At 40.6% G+C, this 17,437-nt stretch overlaps 1 protein-coding gene across 2 annotated transcripts in view; it reads left to right on the forward strand.

Annotated features, from left to right (window-relative positions):
- The first annotated feature begins 1,198 nt into the window (after nt 1–1,198).
- hcn2b (hyperpolarization activated cyclic nucleotide-gated potassium channel 2b) overlaps nt 1,199–17,437 on the forward strand; it is a 43,050-nt gene continuing 26,811 nt past the window's right edge. For both annotated transcript variants that reach the window (XR_014799373.1, XM_084920449.1), the window contains exons 1-3: nt 1,199–2,262; nt 3,654–4,077; nt 8,382–8,543. Coding sequence is in view for 1 of the 2 variants with exons in the window: in XM_084920449.1 (XP_084776575.1) it covers nt 1,415–2,262; nt 3,654–4,077; nt 8,382–8,543 (1,434 nt within the window). In the remaining variant the exon portion in view is untranslated. The remainder of the gene's footprint in view (nt 2,263–3,653; nt 4,078–8,381; nt 8,544–17,437) is intronic.

Consider the following 17,437-nt stretch of genomic DNA (forward strand, 5'->3'; position numbering starts at 1 on the left):
GATTAAAGCATCTTTCTTTCAGCTTAACGAGTGAACCGTCAGCTCGTTCAAACACACGGTAAAGTCCGTTTGGCTCGACACCACCGAACAGAGGCAGCAATATAACATAGCTAACATTAACAGTGCAGTGAATCCTGCTTGTGCCGTGATATTCAGGACTGCAAACCGAGCAGCATCACTGACTTTCAGCTTGTTGTGTTTGTGTATATATGACTGACTTTAATTATCCACAAAATCATCACATTCTCTGTAAGATTAAGGTCAACTATTGAACGGCGTATATTTGAAAGTAAAGGCTTTAAAACCAGGTTAACGCTGAAAGTACAAACATCAGTAATGTCACATAACTTTGCCGACATGTGGCCAACAGTAATGTTTTAATGTTCTTCATTATTAAACATTCGCACATAAATAAGTGACATGATATTCAGTACTTACTTTTGACAGTTCACTCTTCGGCCGCTCCGCTCCTGCCGTATTTTGCGGTAAAATTATCCACACCCACCGCCGCGCTATGAATTGAAGGATATATGGAACCACGAAGCGTGCACCGGACCACGCTTGATATTTGGGGAAATCAACGGTGCATTTGGAGTACACTTCGGATTGGGACAGCCGTTGTCGCGTCGCTGTGACGTAATAGGTCTCAAAATGCGTACTTCGAGCGTGCGGTCTCTTAATTGGGACACTAGGATTTAGTACAAAAAAGATAAGCTAGTAGCAAATATGATGGTTTTTTTTTCTAAATCTTTACACTGTTCGTGAGTGCCTTGGCCCTAGATTTTGCCTTTATCCACAAGGTGGAGTCATTTCACCATTAAAAACCCCACAACTTGGGAAGGCTGCCAGAAACCAAAGCAACAGGCAGACGCTGCTGCCAGACTCCGAGAAAGTCTAGATAGAATTGAACTGATACTGGGTCAACTGAGCATGGCAGCATGGGATACTCACTGATGATTCCTTTTGATGTAAAACTGCTCAGGCCATCACTGCATATTAAAAGTTTTTTTTTTTTTAATCATCATAGTTTTCCATTCACACAAGTTTGAGTTATTCTAAAAATGTATTTGTGCGTTATTTAATTAGTTAGTAAGAATTCACTTTTAAAATCGCATTCACTGACTTTTTGTGTCCAGGTCTGACAAAACTGTTTTCTTCTGTGCGCACATTTTCTTCAGTAGGCTGAAAGCTACCTGTAGGTGGTTGAAGCCCCAGGGTAAAGCTGTTATCTCTCCCTCTCTCTACCACACACAAACACAATAACAACAGCCAGGTTGCAGCCATAGCAACGCCACCGGTACGCCGTTAAGTGATGTGAATGGAAAGCAGACGGAGGCTTTGAAGTCCACACTCCTTCCTCTGCCGCCGCCCAGTCTCGCCCGGTTAAAGGTACGGAAGTGTCTGTTTGCCTGTAATGGACGAGGCGGAGGACAGCGAGGAGGAGCCCAAATTCCAGAAGGCTCGACCCCTTCAAGTAGCCAGCTCGGCTGGATGCGAGGATCATGGGAGTAGCAGGGGGACCAATATGAAGAAATTCTCGCCAGGAGGCGGAGCCGTCTCTCCTGTGCTAAAAAACTCCAACAACAATGAGCTCTTCCTCTTGCGAGGCGAGGACTCCACACCTTTCACTCCCAGCGGCAGCTGTGCACTTGCTCTGTTGTGCCAGAGGGATGCTGCTGGCGGCACAGAGTCAGACCACAGGAGTGCAGGGGACACAGTGTCTGAGGCGGGCGTGATAGGAGAGGGGGGCATCGGTATGATATGCAACAAAAACGGAGACTGTAGAAGAGACCCGGCCAGTTCAGGCAGTCTTTCTTCTCTCATCTCAAGACAGGAGAAGCAGGCAGATGGAGTAGTAGCAGCTGAAGACGATAAGGAGCTGGCTGCGAGCATGGACGGCTCTGTCACTTCAGCAGGGTCCCTGACACAGGGGCCTGGGGCCGAGGTCAAGACGACTGCAGCAACGGAGAAAAAGGACTCCAGAGTTTCCTTCTCCAACCCCCCGAGTAGTAAAGGACTGGCTCAGCAGCCAAGAAGTTCTGTCACGTTCAGCAAAGCAGAGGACGGCTCTCAGATAGTGCCGGATGATGGAGAGTCCAAGGGGAATCAGACATACATGCAGCGGCAGTTTAGTGCCATGCTTCAGCCTGGAGTTAATAAATTCTCCCTGCGCATGTTTGGCAGCCAGAAGGCAGTGGAGAAAGAACAAGAACGCGTAAAGTCAGCGGGTAATTGGATTATCCACCCATACAGCGACTTCAGGTATGGGTCAAATTGTGTTAGGTCAGTGAAAGTGTTGCTGTAAAGAAGCTAAAGGGGTGTTTTTGAATGTTGCCCAGCGCCCATTCTTTACGTCAAACAACATTATATGTGAAGATTGTGGGAATATGAACATAAATATGCTATTTTTAAACATTCAATGGTTATCTGGGGGAAAAAGTTGAACCTTACCCTATCATAAACAGAGCTATTTCTCTATTCCTGAAGCACCGAATGATGACATATGGGAGCTTTTGTGTTTACACAAAAGCTCCATATTCCAGAGGTGTCACAAAGTTGATTCTAAATGTGTCTTAAAGTGTGCTTGGTTTCAGCACCGAGGACAGCTCCTCTAATAAAATGTGGGGAAACCAGGTTTCTTGTCTTTCTTATTTGAGTACCATCAAATATGTAAAGCCTGCTGTTTATTAACAATACATGGCTTGATCGTGTTAACTTACGGACAAAGCTCAACAGCAGGATGCGCATAACAAGAGAGTTCAAGTCATGACTCAGCAGCCGCTTCCATTAGTTCCTCTAATATAAGTAGCCACAGTGTCTTCCTCTTATCCTGCAACACTAACAACCATCGTTCATAATTAATCTGCCAGTTAATAATAGGTAAGTTGAGTAAAGTTATATAAAAATACTTTTTTTACTACAGTTTTCTTACTTTAATAAACAGAGGAATATTCATAGATGCCTCGCATGGTCAGTTCACCAGCTGAATTATCTTTAAAACACAGGTTCTCATAATTCAGCACCTAATGCTGTGGCGTGACTGGCTATTGTGTGAATGTTTGTTCAAACCAATAAATATCACATTAACTAACTACTGGAAATAGGTGATGGTGCACAACACCACAGCCGTGAAGGCTGCTTTATTGATTTGGGCTCCGGTTGTTGTTTGTACTTGACTTGTTTGGAGGGTATTCTGCTGTTTTTGCTTTAGTTGTCTTTTCTTTGCATGGTTGTGGTTAATGGGGTAAAGTGAAGGAACTATCAGGCATTTCATAAAATTTGAAAGATTTATCAGTTTGGATTGGGTTAGTTTTCTGAGTGTGTTCAGCCTGTGAGAGTGCATTGCTTCATGACACAGAGAGGGCCGGAAATATGCTTACCCCGTGTCATAAATCAAGCAGAATCAGCTTCTTTCCTGATATGTGATATCCATAACATGTAGCAACACTGTCAATGTCTGGACATCAAATTTTAGACATGGTTTCTCTTCTCATATGCATAGCATCAGATTTTTCTCCTTTATTACTTTATTATTACATCTTTTTCTCTATCAGATTTCAGAGTTGTACACATGGCCCTATGCTGCCCTTTGTTTGCGTGTGTTGGGATTAAACAGGCGCCTTTAATCATCTTCTACTCTTTCATCCTGACAGGTTCTACTGGGACTTCACCATGTTAATGTTCATGGTTGGCAACCTGATCATCATCCCTGTAGGCATCACCTTCTTTAAAGATGAGACCACCACACCCTGGATCATCTTCAATGTGGTCTCTGACACCTTCTTCCTCATGGACCTAGTACTCAACTTTAGGACTGGTATCGTGTTCGAGGACAACACCGAGATCATCCTCGACCCCAAGAAGATCAAGAAGAAGTACCTGAAGAGCTGGTTTGTGGTGGACTTCGTCTCCTCCATACCTGTGGATTATATCTTCCTCATCGTGGAGAAGGGGATTGACTCAGAGGTGTACAAAACTGCACGGGCACTCCGCATTGTCCGCTTCACGAAGATCCTCAGTCTGCTGCGTCTGCTGAGGCTGTCTAGACTCATCCGTTACATCCATCAGTGGGAGGAGGTATGCTGAGTTACAGCATTTCTATACGAACAGGAAAGTTTTGTTCAGTATTGAAGTTTAGCTTGGATAAATACTGGATAAAGTAAGTATATGGGACCAGATGGGGTTCTAATGTACAGTTTATGTAACATTTTTATATAAACAGATAATACTGAAAGGAAACACATAACTTCCACACTGAACATCTCTATTTTAGATTTTTACTCCGTGGTTCTCAAACTTTGTAAGGCTAGGGGTCGCTCACAGGGAATCCACTTATACAAGGACTATCTCATGATCCTGAAATAGATCAAGTATATGCGGACTACCATTTGGTCCTACCTACTTTTTAAAACTGTTCAAATAAACCCTTAATCAATACTAAATACTTGATGCATGTGATGTGTCACATCCTGGGTTTCTACTGGTCCAAACATAATGTAGGTCAGTCTGTTTTTCATATCATTTTCTCATCGTATGCATCCCCTGTGGTATAAGGTTTTTTTTTTTTTTTTGTTACTGAAATCTTACAGAGGAAGACTTTTTCCCCAAAAGCATCAAAAGAAAATATTAAGTTTTTAACTTGTTCATACAATTATGTATGTTTTTTTAATGAACTACTACTACTGCATAGCTTTAATGTCTAAAAAAAACTCATTAGCATCACGTTTGCTACACCTGACAGACACCACAGCTGCATTGATTATTGCTGTAATGCAGAAGTTAGTCAATTATGATCAGATGATCTGCTTACTATTACCCCTCCACTTTCAAATGTGCTCATTAATAATGAGAAATTAATCTAACTGGGCTCTAATTAAGAATTGTGCAGCAGTTTCCAGTGCAGTGGCTTGTTCTGTCAGTATAAGTCATTCTAGTATCACAGGAGAAGGCACAAAAAATTAGGTGTAGAGTTTTCTACTGCAGCAAGCCAAGATGAGTGGATTATAGGTCATCTTACTTGATCATCACATTGTTGATGAATTTAAAACTGTATGAAAGAAAAAAACTTTCCACATAGTAAAATATGTTTTGTTGCAGCATTTCAACCAATTAAGGCATCAAACAGCTGCAACCACATGCTGAAAGACTTGCTAATGCAAACCCCCTTGCACCTCTAATTGCATCAGGAAATAATGTTCTAGAGAAAAGTGCATTATCATCCATCATATGGCCCCATTTTACATAAACACAGCATTCCACAGCTTGGACTGTGTGTGTGCTTCTTTGTGCTTCCTTATTTGGCCTAAACAAGCATCTTCCAATCAAATGAGTGTCCCCTCACTCTGAAAATAACCACCGCTCTTCTGATTACACAGTGGTAATTTGGGTTTGACGAAAACCCTAATTACTCATTCAAACACAGACGCGTACACACACACACACAGAAACACACACACGCGAGTGCTCCTTTGCTTCAACTTGGCCCTGCCCTGATCCTCTTAGTTCAGCTGAGCTCTGCTCTGCTCCGCCTGATCCAAACGGGGGGAACTGTTTGCCCCTTCTGCCCAGCTCAGCTCAGCTCAGCTTAAGTCTGCTCGCTGCAGCACTGTTTCCTAAAAGCTTGTCTTAGTATTGTGATGATTTCACCATATAGATCTATTGAAGGCCAGTACAGAGGTGAGGTGAGCACTGGGTAACAGTCGTGCTAAAAAACAATTTATTTGGAATGATCTCAGAATAAATCGCTTATGCATCTATGTTGGTGATACAGAAGCAGAAAAAAACAATTTGCTGAAGCAGGAAGCTTGTGTTGATGCCTTTTTCATGAGCTCGACAATGATGGGGAATGGACAAGAGCAAATGCACAAGCGTCAGGGATGGAAGGATAAAAAGGTTCATATCCGTCATACGCACTAGTTTTACTCTAAAGGCATTTTAGCAGTCTGACAGAAAGAAGCAGCAAATAGTTTATCTGTGTTTTTCAGGCTGTGACTTGTAGTCACAGTACTATGCTTTGACCCAGATTGTGCTGTGACAGTGACACATGGCCAGGTGCTGTTCTGGTGTTGGGGGGAACATTAGTCCTAGCTCATTAATCATAATGGGAATGCTTTCTAATCACAGGGCAGGGCCTCACAGCATGTTTCCCTTTCTGCGTCTTCTAAATGACCCAAGGCCATTAGCCATTACAGGATATACAAAAAATGTGCAAAGAACGTAGTTTCTTTTGTTGACTTTGTGTTGATTTAATTACATATGGACCCAAAGCAGGCCTGGGGAAGGGATCAAACCTAAATTCCTGTAAAGAAGAAAAAATGAATATATATCAAAAGATTGAAACAACCAGGTGCTGATAACATGTTAGAACTGGATAAGGAAAATGTGATGTGCAGCATACAGCTGAAATGCTACATATTTCTGAGGAAATTGTTTTGTACAATTTATAAATTACATTTAGGAGGAATTTAAATAAACTTTGATACAATTGCCATTATCCATCCAAACACAAATCATATGAAAAGTCCAAGAGCTATTTAAACTAGGATCATGCACATTAACAACTGGGGTATAACATGTGTCAGTTTTCCATATTCATGTGACTTGTATGTTTAGGACAGCAGGGCCTCTGAGGTGTAGAGATGTGTGACAGCATGCCCTGACCCTGCTGCTCCCAAACTGTAAATTCTAAACAGAAGCTGCTCCTTCATGCCATCACACGCACACACACATACACACACACACACACACACACAAACACACACAAAGGCCTAGTTCATATTTAAGATGAATTTCTCAAGATCTAATCCCCACATACTTGTAAACCTACCCATACACAAACACACACAAAAACACACACGAACCACGATAATTCGGCCTGGGAGATAGCCAGCCAAGCCATAGTGAGTGGTGTTTTCATGGCTGTGACCACATCACCAGCTCCACGCAAATTAGCCTTCTTACCTGGGGTGAGCAAACTTAAGAAACAGCAGCGAGAGCCTGGCCTGGGCTGCTGATCAAAGGTTCATCAGCATCTAATGAGGTTTTATCATGAATGCACATTGCATGCCCTGTGGTCTCATACCTGGTTATAATGGAGAACCTCAGCCTGGGAATGCGAAGCACATTTTTTGCTGTTTATAAGTTACTAAAAAACTGGTCAAAGTTATACCATCTGTTATCATAGTTCATTAAATTATTCAAATTTTATATAACAATAAATTTAGTTGTTAACAGACAAGTTACCTATAAATAAACTGAGATATTAAATCCTAAAGTTCTTCCTCACAGGTCGTCATGTTACCTAAAGCAGCCCTAATAGATATTTCTATATTAGCAAGAGATGAATAACAACCTCTGGTGTGAAAGGTTCCTGTATAAGTGTGAAACTCACAAAAAACTTTCTCCAGACTTCCTTTCAGTTTGTGGATATTGTAGCAACCTCTCCATTGCAAGAACATGGGCAGCTTAATGAGACTTTGAGCTGCATGCCATGGAGGGAGAGAGTGAGAGAGAAAGATATGTTTAATAACAGAGATGTTTCATTGTCAACCAACTTATCAACAGAAAATTTATAAATATAATGTTAATAATATTAATAACAATACAAATATCTGGCGAACGATTCCCTGCCAGACAGATATATTGAGTGATAGATAGCATGTGGTATGAAAGATTGCCTGTATCCTTCCTTGTGGAAGCAGAGCTCAATCAGTTCATTAGAGAAGTTGCTTTGCTACCTGCCCAGTAAGTGTTGCTCATAGTGGACAGGATTGTCTGTGATGGAGAGCAGTTTGGTCAGTCACCTCTTCTCACTGCTTCAGAAGTGCTATATTTTACTATAATAATTCACTCCCACTGCTCTCACATTACTGTGTTCAGGTAAACCTCTGAGGTTAGCACATAACTAGCATTTAAAACATGGCTAAATGTGAATATTAATTTGCCAGCGTCAACAAAAAAACTACATATGAAAACTATGTTTTCCTCATTTCTGGAAATTTTGCAGCTTGTTAAACTGTACCACGTGCCCAAAATGAATCTGCTAAATTTGCAAGAGTTTGATTTGTTTTCTTAAAAAATATAATATAATAATTGTCCTACAGAGTGGATCAGGATTTGCAACTGTGCAAATTGTGCACAAGTTAAAGCTATCTTATATAGTCCCCACAGCATCACTGTTGCCAGTGCTATCAGCAGAATGATAACATGCTGGATGTGCTGTTTGTGAGAGCCGATAGAGTAGTGTTTACCATTGTTTTCAACTCTCGCTCAATCGCTATAAACACCAACTTTTCATTCTGCTCACACATCAGTTCTGGCTTCATTCTGGCCTCCTCTCCAAATCTGTAACCCTCACGTCCCATCTCTCCTCCTCCTGACAGATCTTCCACATGACCTATGACCTAGCCAGTGCCGTGGTGCGAATATTCAACCTGATTGGTATGATGCTACTGCTGTGCCACTGGGACGGCTGTCTCCAGTTTCTTGTTCCCATGCTGCAGGACTTTCCATCTGACTGCTGGGTCTCCCTCAACAAGATGGTGGTAAGAAAAAAATGCTCTGTGTGTATGTTTTTGTGTTCAGTGCGATCGTAAGTTAGACAATCACAGGAAAAGTGTTCACTGCACAACTAGCGTGGTGACACAGCTTATTTATTCAGACTGGAGTTGGGAGCTTTCGTTCAGCTTCAATTAACCCCCCAGTAGTCAAACCCAGGAGACACGCCAGTGTACGGCAAGTAGGAGGTGGATGAAAGAAAACATGCTGCTGTCACTCAGTTCATATAGCAGCTCATGCAGTAATTTAGGTGTGCTCTTCTTTCTTTCTCCTGTCAAATGTCCTGTCCTCCTTCTGGGTGGCAGGTGGCTTCTAGCTGTCTGTTGGAAGACAGACCATTAGGAGAGGTTTTCACCAAAATTACTGCTGGCATGCATGAGAAAAAATAAATAAATAAAATGAATGCATACATAAATGTAAAAAGAAATTGATAGCTAGTATTGAAACACACTATCTCCTAATCCAACTGGATAATTAATGAAAAGTAATTATTAAAGTTTTGTTCATTTTGGAAAGCACTTATTGTCTAAGCTATAAAACAAAACCTTATAACATTGACTAAAGAACAGCCTCTGTATGTCTCTATTTTATTTAAATTGCACGATTAATCACAAGTGTGGACAAAGAGGAGAAACACCCAAAAAATACTGTCTGGGTTTTTATCATTTTGAACTTAATCCCTTTATCCAGTCTCACATGTCATTCTGCTTTGGAGATAACAGATTGGAAGGTGGTGAGTGGCAGTGGCCGGAGGCACAAACAAGTCAGAGGATACAAATACCTTTTTATCATAAAACTGTATTTCACACATATATTCACGTTCACACATACAGTATGTTTGTTGGCAAACAGAAGAAGAATTGTGGTGGTTTCAAGGAAGCATTAGTGTCAGTCCTGTTTGTCCCACAAAAAAAGAGAGAAACATTAGAATTGGTTTAAATATTTTGTATGAAGTACTCAAGGGATATTTTGGATACAGCAGCTGAGATGATAAGCTTAATGAATGGCTGTGACTCTGCAATTTGTACAGTGTGCGTGCAATGTTGTTAACAGAGAGGTGATGATTGGTTTGTGAGCAGCTGTAAGTAAACTGGTGAAGCAGATTGCATGCAAGCGCAGGAGGAAGAGATCTGCTCTAATGGGTGTAAATAGATTGAGTTATAGAGGACAGTTTGCATTGCAGGGGCTGACTACAGGAAGAAAACAGAAAAAATAGTCTTAATCTAATGTGTTAATTGACAGCAATATCAACAGTCCTAGAAACCATCGAATTATCTGACAGAGCTAAAAGACGTCATTGGTTGGCTGCCGGATGCTTATTTCTCCACATAACTGTAACTGTCTTGAAACCATTTTTTATGGGGAACATTACATCTTTTGCGCCTTCTCCTAAGGAAGTTCAGCATACCGGATAATTCCTTCTTTATGCTTTTGTCAGGCACTGGCTGACTCTGCTGCAGCTGAGAAATGCTTGATATGCTGGGAGAAAACCTTCTAATTTTGGCACAGAGATTTTTGGCATTCAGTTCCCTGAAATACACTGTGTACTATGGTGCTATGGTGTACGTGTTTACATGAATAGGTGTGTTCTGTTATGAGTGTGTGTGATCTCTAGGAACAGATGGATCTCACACCAATTGACCCTAGGGGAGATTGTTGTTACTTCTCTGTCACTCCATCCCCTGCTTTCTAGTTTCATCTCTGGCCATCCTATTTCCTCTATCTCTCTTTCTTGAATGTATGAATTTGTATGTATGGAAAATGGCTTTATAAGTTGCTTTTTCAGTGACTCTTTTATCCTTCATGCCCCACTTCTTCTTTCGCTGATATCTCCTTCCGTATACATTCAGTTTTCCAGAGTGACGTGTGTTGTTTAGGGCTTGTGCCTTTTTCCAAGCTCGCTGCCATAATGCCAGTGAGCACACATGTGGGTGTGGCTGCCTGGTGTGCCCTGTCACTGCCATTTCAGGGTAATCAAGGTCACATCTTCTTCAGAGCTGCTTTGAGTGAGAGATGCAGCGTTAAATGATCCTCGTGCCTCCTCGGGCTGACAGGCTGCCTGCCTGCACTGGACATTTATTGGACTCCACCCTGTTTTGCTCTCTGCGTCGTGCATGCACTTAGGGTTATGGAAATAGGGCAAGAAAGCCATTCCTGAGAAAAACATGGGACTTGTTTCTTCAGTAGCTATTCTTATATGCATTTTTATGCATGTCCCTTTATATAGATGTGTTGTGTTTGGCTGAGATTTGTGTGCATGTGATATATAGTACAGTATAACTAAGTGATAGTCAAAATATCCTCCTTCAGACTTTTTTTTTCTGCAGTGTATTCATCTCTGCCTCTTAACACTCAATAAGGGAAAAGATACTCTCGCAGCAGACAGTGGTGTTTATTGTAAGTCGACAATCAGGCTCCTGCTGCAGAGTGATCAAGAGACCGGATGATCGTGGTCTGTTATGTAAGTGACTCTCTGTTATGTGAAAGATGACAGGTGGTTTTGTCCCATCTCCCTCGGCCTGATTGGCTGTTATATCAATGGCATTAGAATAAAGACGCTCTTTTCCTCTCGACTTCTTTCTCTGCATCAAAAATGAACTGCGTTTCTTTATAACTGGAGAAGCAGAAGAGCTGCTGTAACTGCAACAGAACACCAATTTGTGAGAACCTATTTATGCATTTGCACCGTATTGAGGCACACAGAGATGCACTTCAAGAAATATTCATGCTTTGGAAGTTGATAACGAGGCCCTCCATTCATTCTGAAGTGATTGAACCGGCAAACAGGCCTGTCAGTGCATATAAAAATAATGGACAGTTACTGTGTGAGGCCTGTGTGTGGAAATGTTGCACATGTGTGTGAATAATAACTGCTGTGTATGACCTGACAGCCACTCTCAGTGCTAATTTGGTACAGATTTTTAAGAAAAGTTAAAGTGGGTGGTGCTATTTAGAGCAGGCAATACAACAGAGAGACTTTAAGAAACCAATTGACAAAGTTTAGCTAATTAAATGCATTTTTAAGTCAGAGTGACTGTTGCAGCCCACAGACATGTATTTTTGTTGAAGAGGATTAAAAATTCTTGCAAGGTCAAGTCTTGTTGTAGCTAGCTAAAAAAAAAAAAAAATAGAAAAGGAAAAAACAGCCTCACAGGCTGGTTGGAGCTGCAGTCTTTGTGGGCCAAGTTGCCCCGGTGAAACCAATCCCATTTTATGAAGAAAAGTTGTCTTGTCATTTTTAGCCATGTAGTAAAAAGCAGTGAATGCTCTTTGCTGCTTTACTTTATAATGAAGGTAAACTTTAAAATAAATACATAAAGACAAACTTCAGTGTAACCTGAAGTGTATCCCATAGTTGGTTAGAAATCTAAACATGGGAGGAAAAGCTTTTGAAATATGCTTAGGAGGAGCAATTGTTGGAATACTTGTATTTTTCTGGAAACCTATCTGCAAAAAGAGAGATGAATGTAAGAAAATTGCACACCAAAATGAGACTGATTGCTCCTTTAATTCAGCTCAGTTTTTAAGATCAGTATAAGTAAGTAGAATATGCCTCCTATAACATCATGTTGTACAATGCATGTCAGAGACTGAGAGCTGAGTTAACTAAGAAATCTCATAGGTTTGAGAATGTAGTTCCTTTTGTGGGGTGGGGAAGACTACTGTGGCCCAACCCATTTGTTAGAGTGACTAACCACAGACTTATGTTGCTATGGCTAAAAAACAAAACAGCAAAGCAAATGTCTCTTAAAAATGTCTCGAAGCCCTGCAGAATTATTCTTCCTCTGCTTTTTATTGTCAGTGTTTAAACAAACGAACTTGAAACGTGTACTTGGTCGAGAACAGAATAGATGCTTTTGGGCTTGACTCATATGGCCACAGCTTGCATCATTAACTAGACAGAATCTCTGGATGCACATGGTTGCACACAAACAGCAGTTGTGAATACTACAGCTGTGTCTCACTTTAGAGACCGGATCCTCCAAATGATACAGCCCACGCAGGTGGGGTTTGTTAGAGGACCCGATGGTCTGACTGAACCCTTATTTTTTTTCAGCAAAGACTCCGTGCGAACTTAAAGTACTATCAATCACTGTAGTCCACCTGTAATTTGTAACCTCAGAAAACTTAGACTTGCATGGCTAGTTTTTCAGTTTTGCTGAATGCGAATAGATGGCAGCTGTGATCTTCTCCCGTCCACATACAATATTGCTTGCATAGCCAGCAAGTAAGTGGATCATTTTTATCTGTGTGGAGGGTTTTTCATTGTGAATATGATTCTGCATCTCTCCCACCACATATTTGTCAAAGGAGAAATTCAACTTAAAGGCTAATAAACCCAAAATCCAATAATAAGAGCTTATTGAGCAGGAAGCTTCGATCCACAGAGGCAAATTCTTCTTACAGATCATTTCAATTGGACATATAATTTACAGGCATTCATTTCACATTCAACAAAGTCAATTAAACAATACACAGGAGTGTGACTTCAATAAAGCAGACTGAAACATAAAATCTGAATTATTGACACATACATCACAAGCGTTCCTTTAATGGGCTATTCCTATAAATTGTAGCCGTACTAGTAGATGGCTAGTATGGCTTTGGGGGATGTCAGTCCCACCAGTTTGGTTTACACTGAAATATTTCAAGAATGTTCATATGGATTTTAAAAGCATTAAAGATATTGAATCATATTTGCTGTGCTTGTTCATCAGCTTTTTACATTTTTACACAACGCAATTGGTGACGCCAGTTTAATTTTGTGGAATAGCTGCATTTTCCCCCCGGAAACAAAACTTCAGGCTTTAATCTCTGAATATTAAAATAAAATCACAGCATGTAAGTGAAGCAAATAACAGAAATTTCCCAACAGAAAATAAAAAAAAAAATACTGCATTTGGTTCACCCTTAGGTGATTTGCCCCACACCTGATGCTGAATGAAAAGCTTGTAGTTTAATTAAGGAAAGAAATTAAATAAAATTAGAAATTAAAACCTGTGATTTAGCGTTCATCTGATCTGGCGTCTTCCTCGTTAGTCCATCATTTATCTCTGACACGCTGAAGCTACGGTAGGTTTATGCATGAACACTCTAATCAGACACATTACGCTGTGCTGTTACAATCAGCGTTCTTAATTAATACTGTTACGTAATTCAAGCAGACACCAAAACATCTTGCAACTTTCTGGACTCATTTGCATTTGAATAATAAATACAAACATGGACCCACTGCTTCTAAATAATGAATCTTTACATTTCTAACAACCACTTTCATGGAACTTTACATATTAAAGTTCTAAATGTAGGCTCTTTGAAGCAAACCAAACTCCCTCTGTCACTTGTAGACTTTCAGAGAGAGGGACTGCAGTGTGTTTAAGAGATGTTCAGCGCTCATACAGCTGAATAGATGCTGTGAGCCAAACACCTCGTACACCCAGCCGGGTGTGCCAGCATGCACGTATACCCACTATTCTATAATTACGGTATCATGCTTCATAGATGTCCCATACTCCCTTTGTGCTCTTCTCTAAATGTATTATGTACAATTAGCGATCATCGGCGTTGCTCAGTAAAGACTGATAGCAAATAAAATGAACACAAGCGCTAATTTAATTCATCCCACCCATCTCACCCCCACCCTCACATAGGGTGGTATCTCTGTAGAATTCGTTTATTGTGTTATTATGAAGGTTGTAATTTTCAATAGTAACAGACAGCTGTGCACTGTGTCAGTTTTAATCACTTGTTATCACAAACTTGAACACATGCTAACTGGTTGCAGCTGGTCAGTGTGTGTGTTGCTCTCGTCTCAGAGGGTTTTCTTGGTCATGCAGTCACATGCGAGCGAACAGTTCACCACTGAGGATGCCATGATTTTTCACTTTCTTTGTTCTCAAGACTGCAAAATAGCACGCATCACGAAATGCCACCTTTATCTCTAAAGCACCATATGCCTCAGAATGAGTTTTGCTGTGTGTTTAGAGGACCCACGATGCTTCTCCTAATTTTCTGTTTTCACTGTTACCTAGGAGGATTGTCACGTGTCAGCATATGTACGAGTAAACCCTGTGAGCCAAAACCTCAGGCATGCGTTTAACTTTCATAGATTTGTGATCAGGAGTTTACATCCACTCATGATGGGCATGAATGTCAGGGTAATGTTTGGGCTCTTAACGTTTTCTTTGAAGTGTTCTTTTTCCAGGATGGAATAATTGAACAGCATTCATCTTTAATGACTAAAAAAAAATTAATCTGGTGGACAAGTCAGACAGTTTTGGTAGCCATCAACAAGTTCTGGCATAAATCTAGCTGGATATTTGAGCACCCCTCTTGACTGAATTGGCAGGGTTCATTCTCTGGTCGGTTTCCTGGCACTGATCCGGGTTTTAAGGATAATCCACAAGTTTTCATTAGGGTTGAGGTCGGGGCTTTGGAGAGATCATTCCAGAAGGTGGATGAGCCATTTTTAAACAACTGCAGATTTCAAGATCATCACTTTACACACAGCAAAACTGTGTATTTGTTTGTTTACCTCCCTCTGTTTTGTCTTTCAGGTGTTGTCTGTCGTTGGAGTGTGCGTTTGTTACAAATGCAGCAGTCGGAGTGCATTTGACACTGCATGTCTGATTGCTTCATCCCCGACTTTTTTCCCCACCCCCATACTTCTTCTTCTTCTGTTCCTCCACTTTCTTCTCCTATCTTTAGCCAACGTGGCCTTCACTTGTGTTGTTTACATATACCATTCTAATGTCACAGCAAACTCAGGGTCAGTTGTAGTCTCGAGTGGCACCTGGTGCGGTCTTCTGCTGCATTAGCCTCTCTGCTTCAAGGTTTGACATGTTTTTATAATGAGTGGTAATTTAAGTTACACTTACCTTCCTGTAATGTAGCCATTCTCCTCTGTCCTATGACATAAATAAGGGTTTTTGTTCAGCGACCCACTGCTCACTGTATAACTCCTTTTTTAAAGATGATTCTGTATAAACCTTATTGTTGGTTATGATTGAAAATACCACTAAATCAGCCCTTTCTGAAATACTTCTGGTATTGCCTGTCTGGCACCAATAGCCATGCCACATGTAAATTCCATTTGATGACTTAACGCTAACCAACAATTATGCATATACATCCTACATTTGTGCTTATGTCATGTACTTGTGTGACAATCAGATCAGAAACAGAAAGCTTACCTGCAACATGAGCCATGACGTCGCCCAAATCATTTCTGGGAATACGGCATGCGCTAATTTACAGCTGGGCTTTCAGTAACAGCCACGTGGCCATAATGAAAGACAGTCAGGGTATTGCATCTTCCACCCATAGATGAGTTATACTCTCACCCCTTGTGCTTGTACCAAGATAGTAACATAAAAAACTACTGCCAGTGACTGTATATTTATAGTAATGATGTCTTATAAATGTCACAATAGCATGCAGCAGTAGTAGATAAGCTATTTTATCATCAGGAGTTGTGGTATAGATCAAAAAGAAACAGGCTAGGGGCAATTTAATGATTTTATAGAATGTGCTCATGAACTGATGTAACCCAGGAGTATGAATGGATGACTTTGTAATTACTTATTGTATACAGTGTCTTTTATATAAATAGTGTTTATTTATATGTTTTTATTAGTTTTTTGAGCACTTTGTATCATTAAAAAAATTGTAATATCATTCAATGTCAATATCAGTATATTTATATTGCAGTGAAGCTCTGTCGGTTGAAATACAGTGTGTACTGTATATTAATGTACACATGTATTTGACTATAGGAGAATACAGCTGACTGAAAGAGGGTGTTTATTTCAACACCTTGGGGCTCCCTGCTCCTGCTGCTTATTCACCAGCAATGTGGCCCACATGCTGATGGCCGCTCCACGTCTGTTCACCACCTGTGGCAGTCAGGGAGACTTATGCTTAATTTATGCTAGCCTGGTTGTGTCCATTTGCAGAGGTATTTGCCTATGAAGTGCTTACGAGAGGGGTTTTCAGCAACTGCAACCGTGCTCCTGTGCAGTCCTCCAAAATCCCTTGAAACGGATGATGCTGTGTTGCAGTCAAATGCTGATTGGTTGAGAAGTGAGCAGAGGGAAGGGAGCAAAAGGAGAAACCATTAGGGATGAAATTAAAAAATCTGTATTTACAGCACAGACAGTCGCTGCAGTGGACACTTTTTATTGTTCCCAACACTTGATTTCACTTTGATGGACCAACAGAACAAACCATAGCAGACAAGTTGTAGCATATATATCTGACACTGGGGGCAGTCACTGCAGGAAGATGACCAGTCTGCTCACAGACTGTCAATGGACTGCCTACACACTACCTCCATAATTTGTCAATTAGTCTCAAACTTTGCACTTACATATATTCTCAGGGTTTGCAGATAATATTTGTTATTTTAATGTGCTTAATGATTAATGTTTACGAATTAAAGTAAAGGAAGTATTGTAGTTGGAAGGTGGTATTGTGTAGAAATAACAAAGCTGACATAGTGATGGTTCTTAGAACTGCTGCTTTTAGTATTTTGCATAAGATTATACAGCTCTGTTTATTTCCCTAAACAAAATCAGCAGGCCGAGTGACACAAGGGCACAAGAGTTTCTGGCAAACCCCATCCCTTGAGACCAAGTGCCTTTGAAATTTCATCTTCTTTATTTGCATTCCTCTAAATCACCTTTAAAATGCTAAATTATAAAGACCTGACAGCATTCCTTCTCCAGTACATCCTTTTTTACCTCTTCCAAAACTAGCAGAACTTGAATCTTAAATTTAATGCAAATGCCAGTGGAAAATACAAATCAGAGAAAAATATGTGTAGTCAATCAGTGGCTGACAGGTTGAGGAGCTGCAGAAGAAACACACATACACACACATG

This window comes from Perissodus microlepis, chromosome 23 (assembly GCF_051167445.1).
Source record: "Perissodus microlepis isolate ML-2025 ecotype Zambia chromosome 23, ASM5116744v1, whole genome shotgun sequence".
NCBI lineage: Eukaryota > Metazoa > Chordata > Actinopteri > Cichliformes > Cichlidae > Perissodus > Perissodus microlepis.